The sequence below is a fragment of the Rhamphochromis sp. 'chilingali' genome, assembly GCF_963969265.1.
Source record: "Rhamphochromis sp. 'chilingali' genome assembly, chromosome: 1".
NCBI lineage: Eukaryota > Metazoa > Chordata > Actinopteri > Cichliformes > Cichlidae > Rhamphochromis > Rhamphochromis sp. 'chilingali'.
This window is the reverse complement of record NC_137929.1, coordinates 14527246-14544144: the sequence shown is the minus strand read 5'-3', so window position 1 is coordinate 14544144 and position 16899 is coordinate 14527246. Positions and strand designations below refer to the sequence as shown.

Genomic DNA, 16899 nt, shown 5'->3' with positions numbered 1-16899 from the left:
GAGTGAGTCTCTCTCTCTCTCTCTCTCTCTCTCTGAGTCTCTCTCTCTCTCTCTCTCTGAGTCTCTCTCTCTCTCTCTCTCTCTCTCTCTGAGTGAGTGAGTCTCTCTGAGTGAGTGAGTCTCTCTCTCTGAGTGAGTCTCTCTCTCTGAGTGTCTCTCTCTCTCTCTCTCTGAGTGAGTGTCTCTCTCTCTCTCTCTCTCTCTCTCTGAGTGAGTGTCTCTCTCTCTCTCTCTCTCTCGCTCTCTCTCTCGCTCTCTCTCTCTCTCTGAGTGAGTGTCGCTCTCTCTCTCGCTCTCTCTCTCTCTCTGAGTGAGTGTCTCTCTCTCTCTCTCTCTCTCTCGCTCTCTCTCTCGCTCTCTCTCTCTCTCTGAGTGAGTGTCGCTCTCTCTCTCGCTCTCTCTCTCTCTCTGAGTGAGTGTCGCTCTCTCTCTCGCTCTCTCTCTCTCTCTGAGTGAGTGTCGCTCTCTCTCTCGCTCTCTCTCTCTCTCTGAGTGAGTCTCTCTCTCTCTCTCTCTCTCTCTCTCTCTGAGTCTCTCTCTCTCTCTCTCTCTCTCTCTCTGAGTCTCTCTCTCTCTCTCTCTCTCTCTCTCTGAGTGAGTGAGTCTCTCTGAGTGAGTGAGTCTCTCTCTCTGAGTGTCTCTCTCTCTCTCTCTCTCTGTCTCTCTCTGAGTGAGAGTCTCTCTGTGGATGTGGGCTTCTTCACATGCTTCTGCCTGTAATCCCAGACACACTTGATGATGCTGACATCAGGGACCATCACCTCAGTACTTCTTGTTCTTCTTTACGCTGAAATTTGGCTGTTTGGCGTCCTGCTGCAGAATTTCTTGTTCTTGCACCAGGACATCAAGAGAAATTCCTTGTTTATGTACAAACTTAGTAACAACGTGATTGTGTTTTCCTAAATGCATTCCTCTCTCTCACCTGCCCTGCAGTTCTGCCTCAGGACTTCAAGCTGGAGGATGCTCTGGGTGATGCAGACAATAAACCACGTAAGCACAGTGAAACACCACTCAGCTGTTTCTGGTTTAAAACTCTCACCGTAACCTAACGAGGTGCACGTTTGACACAAGTCCGGGTGACCAGCTGTTCTTCTGTGTGTGGGCGTTTCCCTCGTCCAACATGGCCCCAGTTTAAAGGCATCAGTTGATGCAAGATTAGCAGACAGAGCTGCACCAACAGCTACTGTGATGGAGAAACTGAGTACACAAGATGACATGATGTAATAAAGTCACATTTCCATTTCTGGTTATTGTATGAGCTTAGTTAGTTTCATTGGAATGAAATATGCTGTATTTGTCATAAGATTTGTGTCAAGCCTGCAGTTAGATGCAAATTTGAGGCTGCCTCTCAGTGTCAGTGATATTACTGTATATATGATCCACAAGCATAAAGTCAGATATGTGTGCAACCTTTAAGAGCTCCAATCCAAACACAAACTGATGCCAACACACCTGAAAGGGAATCTGAATAAAAACCGATCATATATGCACAAGTTTAAAGTTCAGCATTTCCTCTTTCAGACAACTTCCTGTGTGTACAAATGCCACCATTACATTTGACTTTTACTTTTCTCTTGGGATCACAAACAAATGACTAAAATCTTACCACACAAATGTGTTAAATGTCTACAGCTTTGATTGAGACTGTGGAGATGTAGTCTGCAAAGCTGTGTCTGTCCAGCAGCAGAGCGTATTCAGTGCCTTTGTTTTCCTCTATATGGAGCTTGTTTCACCATTTTGGATGCCAGACACCCTGTGAGCACCCAGCAGCACCAGTGAACCTGCTGGTAATGGCTCCGTGAGGCCTGAACAGTCCTGATCCCCTAAAGGAACTGGTCCCATCCACCTACAGCCCAGTAACCTGGACTGGCTCCATACTGGGCAGAGTCGGTGTCAGTCCTGTACTGCTGGATGAAACCCAGCTTCAGACTATTTCAGCTCCATCACTTAGAGATGTTTGCATTTTTCACAAATGAAAACTGTAAGATTTTACTTATTTGTTCATGATTTGAAACACGCAGCCAGGCAGAAAGGTATCTAGTGTGACTGAATAAATAAACTGTGATTATCTGCTATCATCTCATGAGTGATGGCAGTAAACATATTGACCATTACATGTTATTCTGACTTGTATAACAGTGACACCAGCACCTACAAAAAAGCAAACAGCACCATCAGGAGGAGCAGGCGGAGGTGAGAACTTGACAGCATCTTTGCACAGAGTCATTTTAGGTCTGAATAAATGTGGGACAAGAAAATCTGTGCGCTACAACAAATCTGATTGTAACTGTGTTGTTGTTTTTTTCTCTCAGACTTTAAACTGGAGGATTTCTTTAACGATGTCACCACCACCACCACCAAAGTCCCACCCAAGGTTTTCCCCAGGGTCCCTGCAGCCACCAAGGCCCCAGCGAAGCCCAAACCCAAGCCAGGTGAAAGAAAGCAGCCCAACTCCCCTCCTGAGGCCTGTGGGTTAGCTGCAGAGCGAACGGGCTTTGTTACCTGAAATCTCAAGAGTTCAATCTTTACATCTCTGAATAAATCAGTGAACAGCAGCCACGCCCACTTCCGATTAATCAGAGCTTTTAAACCATTCGGCACGTCGAGGTTTTGGTGTAGAGAAAACATGAGAATTTTCTCACGCTCAAACATTGACTTATTTTGAATTTGCAGAACATATTAGGAGGTAAAAGAAGAATATTTTTATCTAGATTGTCTCGGCACACGTATCCAGCAGCTGAAGCTGTTACTTCTTTGAAAACATTCCTAGACTCACCATGAAACCTGGTTTCCTTAGTTAGGAGTGCCTGGTGGAGTCTGTGTACTGACTGTCAGTTTCCTCTTGGTAGTAGCTGGTTGTAACATGCAGACTGATTTATTTACTGCAGTTAGTACGTTCATTTAGTTTTTAGTTTCTATTAGTTCATTGCTGCTGTAGTTGTTATAATGGGGAGGGTGCCAGGAGCAACATTTAGGGGAAAAAAGTATTAATTCTAGAAAACACAACAGTCTCTGATGGCCGAGTGAATTCAGCTCAATGCAGTTTATGTAGCTCTCAGGCTCCCCTCACTGCGCTTTACATTTGTTAGGTAATAAATAAGAGAGGCCCAGACTTCAGTGTAAAACTAGGTTACAGGCTGACCAGAAACTGCATGTTTTTTGTAGAATATGAGGAACCGACAGAGTGAGACTAAGTCTAGACAGGTTGCCCTGGCAACAGACCTTTAGAAAGTGGAAGTTATTGCAAGCTGCACAGGAAGTTTTAGTGCACAGGCATATTAATAAATCAGACGCAGAAAAGAGGAACTGAATAGAAGAAGTTTTGTGTGTATGAAACTGTGTGTGACGTATGTGACGTCGAGAGGTACATAAATAACCTGGCTTCCTGTTTTCTGCTTGTGAGCAGGCATTTCTGTGTGTCTCCATATCCCGGGATATGTAAATAAAGATCTTTTTAATTTTTTTTAAGTAAAAGACCACTTTTGAGCCGTGTCTTTTTGGCCCTAAGAATCAAAAGAACAGTTTCTAACACTTGGTGCCGTGACCCGGATTCTTGTGCGGCTGAGGGGACTAATTTGGACCTTAAGGTACAATCTGATATGAGTTGGACAACAGACCGGTCTAAAAGAGTATATGTAACCGCAAGCCTGTTGAAAATTGTGTACATTGGATGAATTCTAAATTAGTTGTCCACTGAATTGATGATTGTTACCATTAAAGTGGCTCACTAGTGGAAATTAAACTAAATTATAAAATCTGTTAAGTAGATTTCAGGTGACATGTCCATGATAATTTTGGGTAATTTGGGATAAATAAAAGTAAAGTTTGGGGATATTTGATGAAAGCTCATTGTTGTTAATACTGGGGTGGATTTATTAATTGTTGTGATGTATGTTTGATGTTGGTGTGTAATGTGTGTGTGTGTGTTACGTCAGCCAAGAAAAGCGATATGAGGTTAGGATATTTGGTTAAGGGATATATTCCTGTATTGATTAGCAGAGTTGGACTCAGGCACCAGATAATTCAGCTGTGGAATCCCCACAGTGGTGCTTTTAAACGTATTTAAATAAATTTTAGGACGGACGTTGGACTTCTAGGGGTGCAAAATGTTCTGACTGTGATGGCTCCATCTTGCGGCGGACACGCTGCAATTTCCTGCGACGACAGGGTCATCCGGGTGATACCCGTGACAGATAGGGACAGTCGTTAATAATCAGTGGTCAAGTACCACTTTTCTTGCACCGTTTGACCGACAGGGTTGGACCCGGGTGGTCCCGTTTGAACGTGATTGACAGGTAAAGCTAATGGCGCAGACGGGATTCGAAAGCGCCCACGAGTGGGGCTTCCGGTCAACTCACGGGGACCACTTTTAAATTAACATAGGGCCTAGAAATTTGACCGCTATCGGTGAGGGCGTTCCTGAAGCGGGTTGATTGACCAGCAAGGTTGGACCTGGGCTTAGAGGCTTTTAAATTAATCAAGGGAAAAGTTAGGTGTACCGGGACTGAGGTTTGGAAACTGTGATATGGAAATGGTGAACAATATTGGTTTTGAAGAGGTGATATGGTAATGGAAATAATTTATCTTGGCGGTCAGTGTCTTTTAAAAACATCAGAGCCTTTTGACACTGGCTGTCTCCACCAGATTCACAAAAATGACTCCTGTCTCTCTGCATCAGCTCTGCGACACTGGTGACCTGTCCGGGGTTACAACAGCTCCCCCCGAGGCAGCGGGCAAAGAATCCAGGCTGCCTGTCTAAGAGAAGCTCTCAGTTTAATGCTGAACATTTCACTTATTATTTATTTTATTTAACCTTTATTTAACCAGGAAGATCCGATTGAGATTAAAAACTTCTTTTTCAAAAGAGACCTGACCAAGAAGCAGAAAGTGTCTCACAGTTAAAGAAATTCCTCAAACACAGGCAGCAACAACACACATGCAAGAATAAAATGAAAATAAAGTAAAGATAAAATTCAATAAAATGCAAATATAAATTTCAAAGTTCAGTTAAAATGACAATCACTGAATTGACACAGCTGCATGTTATGGACTTGGCCTTTTAGGATTCATAGTTTAGATTTCAAAGCACTTAATGAAATGAAGTCGTTTTCCAGTCGTTCTGCAGTTCGTTCCAAGCCGACGGGGCTAAATGGACGAAAGCTCTTTTGGAAAGGTTCATTTTGGGCAAATGGAACAGAAAGCAACAAGTAACCATGCAGACGAAGAGAATAATGACCAGCATGTTTCACCGCAACCAGGCAGCATATGCAGGAATCCAACTATTGCCTTAAAACTGTATAAATGAGAGTTCCTGCGACTGGCCAAAGCAGCCCATCCTACCTCGGAGTATAACTCACAGTGGTGAGTGTGAGGTTTGCAGTGAGTGATGAACCTCAGAGAAGCACGATACACAGCATGAAGCATTCACATATAGAATATCTCCATAATTGCCTTTTACCTGCTGCAACAGGTAAAAATGTTGCAGCACTTTCCTGTTCAACATCGTACTCGTGCTCAGCTGTTGATGCACCGTGATGGTGAATGGGCTGGTTCTTATACTGCTGTACTTGAGCATTCAGATCGCTTTATACAACATAAAGACACAAGCATCCACAGGCCAGTGCAGTAAACAGGCCAACGACACACAGTAACCAAAGCATAAGGGAAGTGTAGTCACTTGGTTTAATTAGAGTGTAATTAGTTGTTTTTTCTTTCTTTTAACAGTATTGTTTATTTGATCTCTGCTTCCTTTTTTTGCTCTAACACAGACGTTTGATCTTTTTACCCCTGCAGCCAGTGATGACTTTAACCTGGCTGATGCCTTAGACCCCAGCAATGACATTAATGGCAAGGATAAGAACGTGGGGAAGGGAGGTGGGTGATGGTGTCCTGCATAAGATCAACACGCCTTCATTAAATGGCGAGATTTCTCATTTCAAATGAGAACATGTCATTTATCTGTTTCCTGTTTGTCCGTGTTTCTGCAGGTTTGTGTTAGCTTAAGCTTCCTTAGGTTCCTTTTGACTGTCGAAAGTCAGTTTGGTGCATGGTGTGAAAGCCGCTGTTCTTAAAGTTGAAGCCATGAGTGGCACCAAAATGTGGCCTGATTCGTAAAATACACGAGGCCTCAGTGCTCGTCCTCGGCACCGTGTCAGTCTAAAGGAGTTATCTGTCCGTCCACTCATCTCCATCTCACTTCTCCTTCTTTCTGCCATCTCATTTCTTAATTTTTACTGCTTAGCTGTGTCTCCGTTGCATCTGTTCCAAACGTAGACAAAGAGGGGCAACTTTGAATTTATTGCATGTAACGATTTAATGCTAATCAGCCTCTTGTTTGGTGTTTTTGTCACTGGATTGAAAACTGCTGCAAGCTGCAGGATTTAGTTACACCCTGCCTAATGTCCCAGCTGCATAATGACACTGGATCATTGGTCAGATGAAATTATTTTGTTTTTAAATGAGAGAACAGAAGAAACGAAAGTGCATTTCAAGAATTTGTTAGTGTCTGTGAAGTTTCTATAGAAGCTTTTAAAGCCGTCATTAAAACCTGACGATCTCATCACTCTGTTTGTGATTCATTCAGTTCTCATGTGTTTGAACTGAATTAATGGACTCCTCCAAGCCACTGATAGCCACTCTCTGTCACAGAGCGCTCATTGTTGTCCTCCTCTGCTCCCACGTCTCCTCCTCCCACTGACACACTGCTGTCTGCTTCAGTGTTTAAATGCTGAACACCAAAATAGAGTTTGACAGATCAAATGCACTCATGTTTCATGTTTCAGTTCACATCCAGCTGCGTCTTCACTGTGTTTCCTCCCAGGTATGCTCTCTGACGACGATTTGTTCAATTTGAGCAGAGATGAGACCTACAAGCCTGACGACAGCAACGGCAAAAGCAAAGGTTAGACTTCATGGTACATATTTAACATTTCATTACACCAAAGATGTAAACGCTCTTTCCACACGAGGGAATGTGGTGGCAGGTTTCTGTGTCTGCTGTGCTCCTATAACTGAGGTGTGTGTGTGTGTGTGTGTGTGTGTGTGTGTGTGTGTGTGTGTGTGTGTGTGTGTGTGTGTGTGTGTGTGTGTGTGTGTGTTTCCAGAGAACACAGCAGAAGTGGGCACCATCGCAGGGTTTGCAAGTGTAGTTGCCATGGCGCTGGTGGGTGCGGTCAGCAGCTACATTTCCTACCAGAAGAAGAAGCTGTGCTTCAGTATTCAGCGTAAGCTACACTGCACAGGTGGTTCAGAGGGGGCGGGCCCTCACTGCTACACTGCTATAAAATGAAAAGCGAGCTGCTGTTAGCTTCAAGTATTTGATCCTCGTTGAATTTGTGGGTTTGCTAACTTATACAGAAATAAACAGTTTGTAATTCTTATGGTAGATTTATTTAAATGTGCTTTTTCTGGATTATTGCAGGACTTAAGAGATACAAGCAGCCGCTCCTTATGTCTCTGACTATGAATATATTTTATTATCATTACATCTGGATTAATATACTCACTATTTTTAATTCACTGATGACTTGGTTGGAAATGTTAAAAATTCCCATTTAAACTTCATAGAGCTGTCGTTACTTTTACAATATTTCAAGAGTTTTCAGCAAAAACAGGAGATACGATGGAGTCATCATTTCCATTTCCTTTGAAAAATCAATAATTGATCATCAAAACAGTCAATGTTTATTTATTTATTTTTCTTGATGGAATAATCAATTATTCAGCTCCATCACACCAAGTATGAAATGCAAATGCTAATATTGAAGCTCCACTGATGATGCCTTTCTACCACATGTTGTGAACGCACTCAGAGTTGACTGAATTAACTCCAGGAGATAACAGATCATCTCTAACACATCACCTCTAACACATCACCTCTAACACATCACCTCTAACACATCACCTCTAACACATCACCTCTAACAGATCATCCTCTTTGTAGTTACATTTCTAGTCTAATTGGCTGGTCATGAATAGAGGTGGCAACAGTACAGACTTTCTGTACTTAAGTAAAAGTACAAATACTGGTGTTAAAAAATACTATTTCTTTAGCTCTGTGTTGTCTCTTCCTTTGAAATCCAGCAACACACTGTGTGACAAACAGTTTGTGTTTGCTGATGTTTGTTGAGCTGATCGAACCCTTGTAGAAACATTTTTCCCTTAATGCTCGTTGCGCTGGCTACATGCTGACTAAACAGACGGACACTTCAGCCCCCGAGTATAAATGCTGTAGATGATACAGCTGATGCTTTGATAACAAGCCTGTTTAGAAACTGTAAAGAGTAGAAAGGACAGATATTTGTTTACAAATGTAGGAAGTAAAAATCAAAAAGTGGTCAGAAAGATACAAATACCTGAAAATTGTACTGCAGTACAGTAACGAAGTATTTATAGTGAACTGTTTGTTATGTGTTGGCAGAGAGTCTGAACACTGACATGCTTAAAGCCGAGAACCCTGAAGCGGTGGTGGCCACAGAACCACAAGGTACACACCCCCCTGTTATATAAATGCATATAAATGTACAGTGGTCCCTCGCTATAACGCGGTTCACCTTTCACGGCTTCGCTGTTTCACTGATTTTTTTGTGGCAATTTTTCTTTTTTACAGCGCATTGTTCTGTGTCCTGATTGGCTGTAGACCATTGTCAATCGATCTCGTGTCGTGTCCTCTGTCCAGTACAGAACTTTGAGCCTGTATGAGAAAAGTGTATAAAGTGTGTAGTGATGAGTTTTACTTAAAAACATCTATAATAACGAGTTATTTTTAGAACGTAACTCCCGCGATAAACGAGGGACCACTGAAGTTGTTTCCTTGCTTTCAGAACAAGTTGTCACAGATCTGTTAGAATAATGTCTGACAGGAATGTTGTTGTATCTCTGCAGTGCAGCAGACTCTGCTGGAGCCGCCCAACGCTGAACCTCAGACTGAAGAGAACGCTGTGTAAAACAGAGCCAATCACCGGACTCCCCAACAAACCCTTCGCATAACCCCCCTATACACACACACACACACACACACACACACTGAACAGGCTGAGGTCACAGGTTGTCTCTGTGTAGCATTATTGCTGCAGAACCTGGATCTGTAATCCTGGTTTGTCAAATCTCATGTTTTTAATTCTCTGTAACGCACACAGCTCACACCGTGTGGGTTTTACCCCACTAACCACTCACAATGTTTTTTACTGTTATTTATTTGCCAGCATGTACTCTGTAGTGCTTTGCTGGCACAGATTGAAGAATACCTGAGATGAGAAGCTAGCTCACAGACTCAGTCAGTATCCACTGAGCTGGTTTTGGGCACATTTGAATTTATTGATGATATTTTTGGCAAACTGATGAGTCAGTAACCTGCTGCATGTTTTTAAAGCAGCCTAAAAGAGCATTTGAGGAAGCTGAACTCCAAAGTTAACCAGATTGCTGTGAAACTCAAACTGACTTTTATATTGTTTATATTTTGTTTTTATTCTTTTTACTGTGAGTTGTATTTAGGGATAACAGATCATTCTGTGTCCCTCGTTGAAGCCTAACTAATCATGTCTTGTAAATCAAAGCTATTGTTTTTGTTGATGCACAAATCTGACCTGAAATATTTATGTGGTCTCTGCTCTCCACACGCCTGTGGAGGACATTCAGCTCGTTGCACTATTACTACTCTAACCATGTTACTATTAACACAGCTTTGGCTTTAATCTTTCTTAACCAAGTACATTAGTGAATGACTAAGGCATCCAACACCTGTAAGTATTAGAGTGTAAATGGCCTTATAAAAAAAACTCATTTCTAGTTTGTTTCAACCATTAATGTAAATGATGCTGAAACATCTGAGCGGTTAATAAAACACCTTATGGTCAATTTCAAACCTAGAATGGGAACTCCTCAGATGGGAAACAGTGCCCACTCTGCGCGCCCACTCTGTGCGCCCACTCTGCCATATTGTCTTCTTTAAGGGGGAAAGGGGATTATTGATTGGAGGGTCTTTACCTCACAATATGAAGGACTGGAAGCTGTTTCCCACGTGTAAAGCTTGTGAGAGTAAGAGGACTGAGTATTGTGCCAAATATGAAAAGTCAGAAAAGCAGTAAATGCACTTGATGTGAGTGATGATGATGAAGTTTGTTCCACATCAGTTTCAGCTTAAAACTGCGTCCCGTGAGCTGCTGCTTCCCTCTGAATCCTAACGGGACTTTCTTCAGTGGAAACGGACGAAACTCCAGCACTTTGTTCCCGGGAAAAAAAAGCTGACTGTCACAGAAATGTTAACAAGTCTAACATGAGTAGTTAGTAATACTGGTGACTGAGTTCTTGTGTTGGGTTTGTGGAGCTCTGAGGTGACTTTGACTTTAAGTTTGTGAATTTTTCTAGAAGAAATAACATCACATGACAAAAGGTGAATTCATTGAAAACAACTGTAAAGTGAGTAGTTATATTAGTTAAGATTGTTAACATTTGTCAAACAGTTATCCCATAACAAACATAAATATTTAAACAGGGCTGTTTTGCCATTAGCTTGGAGGCTAATCCATGTCAGGTCCAGCTTATGGTTCCTTCTTGTGTCTCGTGGTGTAGCTCTGCTCTCGTACTCTCAAAGATTCAGTGTAATATTTATTTGCATTTAGTTCCACAGCCCAGCTGTATGCTACACAAGGGGTTTGCCTACTTTCCAGATTTTTCAGCTACAGGACGGTGGAACTTTTAGTAGACGTGTAACCTTCATTCATGGTATCCTAATAAAACACATTAGTTTTTCTGAATTGCTAAAACACATTTCCTAAAACTGCAAAATTCAAGCTACACTCACAAAACCTTCAACCTGTCTTGCAAAACCAAACATTTGATCCAAAACTATTTTAACTTTACTCAAAATCAAGCACCACTATCAAAAACCGCTCAAAACCAGCCAATGTGCAAACACAACTTAGCAACGATTACACCCTACAGACAAAAATTAGAAGTAGATTTTCCTGTGTAAGGGTTTCGGTCGTAGACTTTCCATCTCCATGCTGAGAAAAACTCCTCAGTAGGGTGCACAAAGGGAGAGTATGGAGGAAGAAACACATTCATAAAATGCTGCTCATTGTGAAACCAGTTGCATGTTCTTGAATCTCGGTGAAAGCTCCATTGTCCCAAATGATGCTCTGCTTACTCGCGATCTCCCTGCTCAAGCAAAGCATCCTGTAGACCATCCAGGAATGTTGCTAGAAGTTCGTTGTTGTATGGCCCAACAGTAACATCGCGGTGGAGAACCCCATAGCTGCTGATGGCACAGTTTCGTTCAAATGGTCCCAATAAACTTGTTTCATTCTTATCCTGTAGCGTTGCAGGACACGGTCAGTCGTTGACAGACTCACACGATTTATTCCCTCAAAAAGTGTGTTGTCTTCCATAATCTGCTGCTGTATTTCACGCAGTCGAATTGCATTATTATGACGGACCATATCCACAATAAGTGGCTCCTGGCGTTGTGAGAACATGCGTGTTCTTCCACCCTCATGTGGCCGTCTTTCAATTCTAAACAAAATACCATTTGGATATAAGTACACACACTCATGTTTTCAGGTTTTCACACACAGTAACATGGAGAAATGATTTTTCACTGTCTTCTTACTGAGACAGTAAACTTTTTACCTGTTTGCTTCTCTGAAGGTCCGGATTATAGTAGCAACCTGCGTAGGTTTGGTTGCACACGTTGCCCTGCCTCCCTCATTGCAATGCACCAGAACATGATCTTCTTGGTCTTCGTCCTTGCCCAACACCTCTGACACGGACTCCTCTTCCTCTTCTATTGTATTGCCCCACTGTTGGATCCACTCATACCATACTCATACTGTTTAGTAATCGGGTTCACTGATTGGACACATGTTTTCAATTTTAAGTGGCACGGTGTAAATGATGACAACAGTGTGTTAGTTGTGTTTAACTTCTGTAGCCTGTGTGCACCACACTGCTAAATGAATTTTGTGTTTGAGAAAGTGTTTAGAGTTTTGGTAAATGGGAGATTCAGATTTGCAAATGATGTCCTAACCAGATGAACAGTGTTTAAGATTTTGACAACTGTGAGATTGATTTGATGTGTTTTGGTGTTGGTAGTTTAGTTTTTAGTGTTTTAACAATTCAGAAAAACTCTATGAAACCTATTTCTCTGCAGAGTTACTGAGCAAAGATCACATCAATCTGATGGATGTGGAAATGAAATTCAGCGTCCCTCTTTGAAGAATAACTAATTACTAACTGTTGCACATCTAAGCAACCAGTGAAACCAGTAAATGTTTACTTTATATCAGTAACAGAACTTAGATGTGAAGACAAGAAGATTGTGTATAAATAAATAACCTTCAGCATCCGAGTAGACAGATTCCCGAGGCCATAATCAGTCCAGAGGACATCGTCTCTGACAGCATCTGTCTCAGACCTGGCTGATTTGGGGTTTTACTGATATTCCAAATCTCACTACAAACTAGTTTAACTGTTGATCCAGGAATAACGAAGACAAACCACTGGCCGACTCCCTCATTACTCTATTAAAAAGACATTTCAGTTTCTGCTGGACTAAAATGGGTGCGATAGGAAAATTAGGGACCGAGTGGAAGGAGTTTGGAGCTGGCACCGCTGCACAGAACCTTGGTTGAGTTGGTCTGTGTTTGAAAAGGTTTAGCCGTGTCGACGATGTTAGCAGCCGTAGTTAGTTGAAGGGTTTAGATAGTGCCCTGAGGAATGCTTTCTGAAACTGAGCAGTTCTGTTTGTACTAGTGTGGTAGCATATATTCCTGCTGCATTTAGACTTTAGACTTGTGTGTGTTTGCACTGTTAGCTTGCTTTTTTATACTTTTTACTTGACTGGACTTTTCCTAATAACTTAACTTTTGAGGATAGTTGATGCTTCCTGGTGAGTGAAAGTTTTTCCAGCTTTCCATTGAGTCTTGGCTGTTCCAAAACAAGAAAGCTTTCATTAACGTTCCTGCGCTGTGTCTGAAACAGTTTCCTTTAATGTCTGATATATTAACCTTTTTGTAGCACAAACCTGTAATGAGGGGATCTGATTTATTCCACACACAGCATAGATCTAGTAAATAAGCTCATGTTCATTCATGTGTGGAACAAAGTCTTGTAATAAGAAAGTCAATTAGTTACATTGTATATGATTGCCATCTTTTGTTGTTGTTGTTGTTGTTGGGAGGTTGGATTGTGTGAGCGAAGGATCAAGTACAGAAGATGCACAAGTAACCATACCAGACATGGACATGCAGTAAGAACCACCACTGTGTGTCCTGTGAGCTGTAACAGAGTGACAGTACAGTCATCCAGCTGTGCTCGCAGCCTAAAGAAAGGAAGTGTTACAGTCAGGATGCAGCACAGACAGCAGCCTGTTCCCTGGTGTGACTCTGGTAACAAGAGACAACACATCTATCAGCTGCTTCTCACAGCTTTACTGTGTTCACTGCGTGTTTCACTTTGAAAACGGTTCGACTGGAATGGCAGGAAGGAAAAATGCTGCAACTGGAAGGTGGGATCAGATTAACAGGTTCATGTCTGGAAAGGGTCTTTTTTGTATATTTGAGAGTTTTGTGATGATTTCACTTTGTGTACATGTCTTTGAGGTTGGTCATTAAAGTAGGATGTATGTGTATAACCAATATTCTATGGCTAGATAAATCTTTGTGGGTGTGTGAGAGATGAACGGTTAATGCTAAAAAGAGAAAAATAACCCAGTTTGTGGCCACAGTAGCCATTAGCATCCTTAGCTTTGTCTTATTTTCTAATCCGAGTGATTCCTGTGCTGGGTTGTGTTTTTTAGGCCGTGTGTTGTGTTTGCAGGTGTGGTCTCTGTGTAGTTGGCGGTGCTGTTTAAGACTCTGCATACCTGTATGCTGTAATCCAAATGACACTTCTCTTTTAGCCTTATATCCTGCAAAGTCCCACCGGAGCGCACTGCAACATTCATGTAACACTGCACAGCTGCACCCGAGCGACACCACAGTCGCCCCCTGTTGGCGACAGGTGGGGGCTGTTTCATCAGGCTCGGGCTGCTGGAAGCTTCACTCAAATCAAACAAAATAACAAACCTTTCAGTTGGCTGAATGTATTTAAATATTCATGTTTGAATGCAAAAATATTTGGTCTGTAGCAAAAATATGTATTTACCAAAGACAAAGTGCTGATTGAGCCTGCCATGGCCTCTGTGCAGAGTTACTGGATAATCTGTTATTAGAAAATAATAAACTGTTGATTATATGCTTGAATCTGAATGTGAAGCATTTGAATTGGTCTGAGTGTGTATGAGAACATGACTGTTTTATATCAATGAAAAGAAAAAGATACGTCTGATGTCTTAAAATAATGTGTGCTAACCTGTGCAATGCTTGCATTCAGCCACAGTGCATTATTATTGGCACTGTTCTGCTTTGGGCTTTAGTGTGGAATTTATGGCACGCTGCAGTTTGGATATGGGCCCCATGTGTGACCACCAGTACCAGTAGACCTGCTACAGCCCAGCAGCAAACAGTACAATGTTTGATTAAATGTGACTGTGTAACGATTCCAGCGTAGATGGAATAAAACCAGTAGAATGTTTGTCATCAATAAGCAGAAGATGTGGCGATCAGCCCTCGTGGCCTGTTGAACATCAGTGATGTTGGTTGGTAGTAGATGAGTTTCCACTGTATAAGATCTGCACTGTCTAGAAAAGAGCTTCATCTTTAGCCAGCACCTGCGATGCTGTCACTCAGCCTGCCGTCTGTCCTTGCAGCCGATGATTGTGTCACGCAACGCCAACCAAAATCCTGCAGCCTTACATTTTTATTCAGGAGAACAAGGCGAGATGTCTGGTTTCTGTTACAGAAGCCAGCAAAGCTACAGCTGATCTGCTGCGTGAGGGTTTTTTACCCTGACTGCCACATACAGGACGCACTTCGTCATCTTACCACACTAACACACATACAAACTTTGATGCATGCTTTTCTCTACACACTGTTTTACTTGTGACTTTCGAGTGTTGCGCTGTCTTTTGACAGTTGAATGTTGCACACAGCTTGAAGTGTAATAGTAAACTGCTTTCTCACTTATTCTTCTGTAGCTTTCTTGCAGTTTGTTACAGCTATTGTTACAATTATTAACCAATAAAATCTTTTTCAAAAGAACAGGGAAAAGACTGGACATCTGAATTGTTTCTTTATTTTTAAACGGCATGTCAGAAGTGAGTATGACTCCTTGAGGATCTTGAGGGTTTCAGCATGAGCCGCCTTTTTAACGTCACGCCACAGCATCTCAATCGGATTCAGGTCAGACCAGGCCACTCACAAGTCTTCATTTGTTTTATTTATGCCATTCAGAAGTGGAGCCGCTGGTGTGTTTTGGATCAATGTTCTGCTGCAGAACCCAAGTGTGCTTCAGTTTGAGGTCACGAACAGATGGCTGGACGTTCTCTCTCAGGATGTTTTTGGTAGACGGCTGAATTTATGGTTCCATTGACCACAGCAAGTCTTCAAGGTCCTGAGTCAGCAAAACAGCCCCAGACCATCACACATCCACCCCCATATTTTACTGTTGGTTTGACGTAAAATACTGTTAATTTTACGTCAGACGTAATGGGAGACACGCCTTCCAAAAACGTTTGTCCTGTCAGTCCACAGAGTATTTTCCCAAAAGTCTTGGATCATCAAGATGTTCCTTTTGCTCAGGAGTAGGTTTTTGGCTTGGATGAGTTGTCGCTGTGCTCTTGGGGTAATTTTGGTTAAATTTCTTCCACCTTTCTGTGGCGTTCAAGGAGACGAAGACTTTTTTTGTTTTTGTGGCCCTTCCGTCTCAGACGCCGTCTGATGGTTATGGGGTTATTTTCCATTGACAAGCACCAATAAAAGTGTAGTTCATGTCTATGAACAGTGGACACCCGTGTGCACACCTGTGTGGATCAGCGCGCTTGTATTCAAAAGGTTTCCCCATGTAATGATCTGCTAGAGGATGTAGAGAGCCATAGCCCCGTCTCCCAGGGCATGAAGCAGGCATGGAGGAGATCCAGGCTCCAGACATCCAGAGGCCCCAGAGTGCGAGAGCCCAAGGAGGACCACCGGAGGGGCATCCGTGCCACCCTCCTGGGAAGAGCTGAGGAGAGCCCCAGATGAGGGGTCACCCAGTAGCCACGGAGCAGAAGCCAGAGGGGGCTGCAGTAGCGTGCCCGCCGGCACTGCCAGCGGCCAGCTGTGCCAGAGTGATCCGAGCCGCAGGCACAGAGGCCGGAGGCCCGAGGGCCCCCTTTGCCCCGGAAGAGGCCTGACCGGGCAACAGGCACCAGGCCCTGCCAAGTAGTCACCGGGAGTGAGCTGGTACATACCTGAGCGCCCAGCCCCGGACACCAAGAACCACCAACCCACCGACCCCTGAGGGCATCAGTTACCGGCAGGGAGTGTGGTGAGGGGAGATAGGCCTTTGGAGGGCCTGGGAGTTCCCAGAGAGGTGGAGTGTAAGACCCGACCTGACATATAGACACAGACAAACTCTGTACATAAGATGTAAGGGCGGTGGCCACAATTCAGAGATGGTCCTGGTGTTTCACTGGGATGCTCTCTCCACATTGCAATGTGTTTATTAACTCATTCACTGCCAGCCATTTTCAAACGTATGTTTTCAATTGACGTCTATAGACGTCAATGGCAGTGAATGAGTTAAAACCACTTCAAATCAAGCTCACTGGGTGTGTTGCAGGTTATTGTTAAAATTTCCACAACAATGTGTATATGTGTTAGTAGGATTAATGCATTTTCTGTTTGTGTGTGTGATTTTTGTGTGCCTCTCCTCCATGCAGTGTTTCAGACACTTTTCAATTCTCCACTCAAAGGCAGTCGGTTTTCCTCCCCAGGTTCCTTAGCCCAATTTGATCTCCCACACTAAACAACAGCGTTCTTC

General features: G+C 42.8%; 2 protein-coding genes across 4 annotated transcripts in view; both read left to right on the top strand.

Moving 5' to 3' along the window:
• LOC308394335 (CD99 antigen-like protein 2) overlaps positions 1-9862 on the top strand; it is a 20973-nt gene extending 11111 nt beyond the window's left edge. The window contains exons 2-9 of one of the 3 annotated variants that reach the window (XM_080878592.1): positions 934-990; positions 2140-2193; positions 2313-2432; positions 5794-5874; positions 6821-6901; positions 7104-7223; positions 8420-8485; positions 8884-9862. In XM_080878592.1, coding sequence (XP_080734718.1) covers positions 934-990; positions 2140-2193; positions 2313-2432; positions 5794-5874; positions 6821-6901; positions 7104-7223; positions 8420-8485; positions 8884-8945 — 641 coding nt within the window. In that variant the 3' untranslated portion in view covers positions 8946-9862. The remainder of the gene's footprint in view (positions 1-933; positions 991-2139; positions 2194-2312; positions 2433-5793; positions 5875-6820; positions 6902-7103; positions 7224-8419; positions 8486-8883) is intronic. The other 2 variants (XM_080878590.1, XM_080878591.1) reach the window with 2 other exon arrangements.
• Positions 1-16899, top strand: part of LOC308407496 (protein NLRC3-like) — a gene marked incomplete at its 3' end in the record, with an annotated part of 496743 nt that overhangs the window by 169762 nt on the left and 310082 nt on the right. The gene's annotated exons all lie outside the window — the stretch shown is intronic.